This window comes from Eurytemora carolleeae, unplaced genomic scaffold (assembly GCF_000591075.1).
Source record: "Eurytemora carolleeae unplaced genomic scaffold, Eaff_2.0 scaffold2059, whole genome shotgun sequence".
Lineage (NCBI taxonomy): Eukaryota > Metazoa > Arthropoda > Copepoda > Calanoida > Temoridae > Eurytemora > Eurytemora carolleeae.
Genome location: NW_019397945.1, coordinates 20,026 through 24,281, shown reverse-complemented (window position 1 = coordinate 24,281; position 4,256 = coordinate 20,026). Strand labels below are relative to the sequence as shown.

Here is a 4,256-nt window from a genome sequence, read left to right as displayed (position 1 = left end):
GGGCAAATTCAGAGTTTTCAGTTCTGGTATAATTGGGCATTGCCATCTTTGCCATGGAGGATCAGTTAAAATCACGCTCATTGTTCCTCACAGAAAATTGTCATAGTTTTTATAACATACATCACTCATGAATAGATCCGTACATCACTCATGAATAGATCCGTACATCACTCATGAATCGATCCGTACATCACTCATGAATAGATCCGTACATCACTCATGAATAGATCCGTACATCACTCATAAATAGATCCGTACAGAAATTTGCGAAGCACATTTTTTATAAAATGGGAGAGTTAAAAACACTATCAAAACCTATAAAAGCAAAAGTGACTTTAGGTTGAAAAGGAATGGAGTTTTTGCCATAAACTTTTTTTTTCTAATCCCTATATCTATTTAACCCAATGTCGTAGACCTTAGATATTTCAAACTATCAAGTAATCTTAGTTTGAAATATCGAAGATTTGAACCATCAGGTTGAAAAGATATAAAGATTAGAAAATTTGAGTTTGTTGCAAAAACTCAATTCCTTTGATTTAGTTTTAAACAAAAAATGTGTCAAAAGATTTTCTAGGCTGCTATTAAATGTAACTTAATTTTTTAAGTTTCAGACTTAATTATAGATTAATTTTTAATAGAGGTGAATAAAAATTATCTATCAATACACCCTGTACATGCAGTGTATAATGTAGCTAGACCAACGCAAGATCTAAATTAAGTGGATTAAAAACTGAAATATTTCTATTGTTGGTTGATTTGGTCTATTTACTGTATAAGAAGTATTCCTGGCTATTCAGAAACTTGAACTAAAAACATTATTAATTACGTTATCATTCTATCCATCTATCTGTATCATTCTATCCATCTATCTATATCATTCTATCCATCTATCTGTATCATTCTATCCAACTATCTGTATCATTCTATCCAACTATCTGTATCATTCTATCCATCTATCTGTATCATTCTATTCATCTATCTGTATCATTCTATACATCTATCTGTATCATTCTATTCATCTATCTGTATCATTCAATCCATCCATTTGTATCATTCTATCCATCTAACCGTATTTATCTATCAATCCATATCAATCTATTCATCTATTCATATATATATATATATTTTCAAAACAAACATAAACCTACAAAATATAACACAACGTAATGTTGTTAGCAACATAAATAAGTATTAAAATATTTATGAAATTGTGTTTTAATGTTGATAAACATTTTCATTTCTAGCTCTTTTTCTTTTCAGATTGTGTTTACCCTTTTTCTTTACTATATAAAAATATAAATCTTTAATTTCCACATTTACAAAGCATTTCTCAGCATATATAAAATCACATTTTTATGAACTACTCTTGCCATAAGCAACATGTCCGTCCGTCCTTATTGGACAGAACGATTTTCCGACAATCCTGATTCGGACGGCAAGTCCGTGTGCTACACTGACCGTGTGTTAGACACATGTTTGTTCCATGTATAACAACAGTGTCTGTTTGTTAGATGTTTTTTTGTCCGTATGCTACTTTGTCTGTTTGTTAGATGCATTTTTTCCGTGTGCTACTTTGTCTGTTTGTTAGATATTTTTTTTGTCCGTGTGCTATTTTGTCTGTGTTTTAGATGTCTATCTATCTATCTATCTATCTATCTATCTATCTATCTATCTATCTATCTATCTATGTATTATAAGTATTGTAGTTGTAAAAAGTGCACGGAGGAAAATGTATAAAAAATTATCGAAGAAAATTCTAATCACCTTTTGAATAATCCTTATTTTCAATCAATAGACATTTATATCAATACTTGTGTTTATATATCGATGATATATTTAAAAAATGTATATTCTGCGAAACTTTTATTTTCTTTAATAATGGGGACTGTGTGTGCTGATATGGATAAAACACGAAATATTTCTAAATTGATTAATTTTCAACTTGAGTAAAACTAATCATCACTGTCTCATCATTTGTCTGGTTTATCAGTATCAGTGTCTGTATCTAACAGTCTCTTCATCTGTCTCACTATTTTTATAATTCTTTTTATCTTGTTTTTAATTCTTTTAGTTATGTTTGGATCTGTTTTTCTTTTCTAATCTTTCGCTTTTTCACAAGTCTCTTTATTATTTTTTTTTCTCTTTTTTCTCTTTTTTTACTTTTTTACTCAGTGTCTCAATCTAAGAGTCTCTACATCTGTATGACTATAGTTTTTGCTCTTTTTTCTTTTTCAAATCTCTTAATATGCTTTTTTTTTCTTTTGGCGTTTCCTTTTCTATATGCCTTTGAATTTCAGTCTATACTGGAGAATACATTGTAAACCTTGGTATAAATAGTCTCCATTCTTCTATACTGAAGAATGCACTGTAAACCTTGGTATAAATAGTCTCCATTCTTCTATACTGGAGAATACACTGTAAACCTAGGTATAAATAGTCTCCATTCTTCTATACTGGATCAGAATACAATGTAAATCTTGAAAGAATATTCTCCATTTCCCTATCCTGCAGAATACAATCTAAATCTTGAATTCTCTGGAGTGCTAGATAAAGGAGACTGAGTGCTAAATTTAGTTTTCAGAACTAGCCAATAAAAAAGTATAAACTAATGAGAAAAAAACAGTTTCGAAATTTGAAGAGAATTTAGTTTCTTTGAGAAATTATAAATATGGCATTTTATGTAAATTGTGGAGAAATACGGTTTCTAGGAAACCACTGTTTATTGGGGTGCACTGCAACACATAAAAACTAATTTAATGTTTAAAGACATAAAACAATAATAATAAAATTGTTTTCAACAATAAATAAACAATAAAATCCACAGTGTAGTCGTAAACTTAGTTTAATAATAACAAGGACAAGTTTAAAGGAATAAAATTAATAAAGATGATTGGTGTATAGCCGGGGGTAGCCGTAACAAGACCAATACTACTAAAACTTTAAAATGGAAAGCAAAAAGCTTGGTTTTGGAATCGATTTCATTCTCTCTGAAGAATGCGGACAAAAAGATTGCAAAGATTTTGATGATTCTCTCTCCAGTTTCAGCTACGGAGATCGATCCCACTCCGAGTCTCCAGATTTGGACAGAACCTCCAGTGTGTCTCCTCCCGTTGATCGGAGCTCCTTATCTCCTCCATCCTACCCCTTCATGCCTCCCTTCCTCCAGTATCAGCTACTGAACAATCTCCAGGCCTCAAGGATGCCCCAGCTACCTCTAAAGTGTACCCTGAGAAAGCATAGATCTGATCGTAAGCCTAGAACTCCGTTCAGCAGTTCTCAATTAAATCAACTAGAGAAGAAATATATTGAGAAGAGTTATCTCTCTATTGCTGAGAGAGCAGAGTTTGCTGAGAGTTTAGGACTCTCTGAAACCCAGGTTAAAATCTGGTTCCAGAACAGACGAGCCAAGGCCAAGAGGTTGGTTGAGTGTGAAGTTTATCAGAACTCTCTTCATTCATCATCCATGCATCATATGCAGGGTGTCATCCCTCCATCCCTCATCCCAGGACTGCTGGCTGGACGAGGACTTAAATACTTTTAGATACTCGTCTTCCTTTCTTCCTTTTCTTCATCTTCTCGTCTGTGATTTACGGCTGTTCAGAGATTTTATATTTAAACAAATTTTTAGAGATTAATAATAAATTATATTTTACATAATATTATTGTTTTATTTTATACAATTGATGAACTCATAATACTATTTTTAGTATTATATTTTTAGTATTAGTTCTATAATTTATTGAAAAAATATACTGGGCTGGAAGCTGATTTTCTTTTTATTGCATAATTTTGCTTTACGTCATAATCTGAAGAAATGCTAAACTTTTTAACTAATTCCGTTATTTTGTAAAATGATAGGAAAAATTTAATATGATAACAAAAAACATATTGATGATATAGTTTTTTTAGGTCTAGATCGAAGTTGTTCAAAATACAAGAAAAAGATTATTTTATATTTTTTTTAACTATGAAAGCAAGATAAAGGATTACTAAAAAAATGTTCGTTAATGATCAAGCTTCTTATGAAGGTCGTAGGTGGTCTTCGGATCGAGAGGTTTCTCTGGGATTTATAAATTTTCGGAACTAAAGATTGATAAACATAAGTAGGATTGACAAGGAGGGGGAGGATTAAATCCGAGATGTCGCGATCTTGAAATGGGATTTAACAGATACATGTGTTGTTATTGTGTGGGTGGTCAAATCCACAACTATTATATTTTAGCGATCAATTTCTCCTCAGAAATTGAAATTAACAC

General features: G+C 31.3%; 1 protein-coding gene across 1 annotated transcript; it reads left to right on the top strand.

Moving 5' to 3' along the window:
- The first annotated feature begins 2,920 nt into the window (after positions 1–2,920).
- Positions 2,921–3,657, top strand: LOC111716427 (homeobox protein MSH-B). Its single transcript, XM_023491881.1, has one exon. It carries the CDS (start codon positions 2,945–2,947, stop codon positions 3,539–3,541), a length of 597 nt encoding a protein of 198 aa, XP_023347649.1. The 5' UTR covers positions 2,921–2,944; the 3' UTR covers positions 3,542–3,657.
- The last annotated feature ends 599 nt before the right edge of the window (positions 3,658–4,256 follow it).

Excerpts from the sequence above, each read along its gene's own strand:
- LOC111716427 (XM_023491881.1), top strand. The coding sequence starts at position 2,945 with ATGGAAAGCAAAAAGCTTGGTTTTGGAATCGATTTCATTCTCTCTGAA.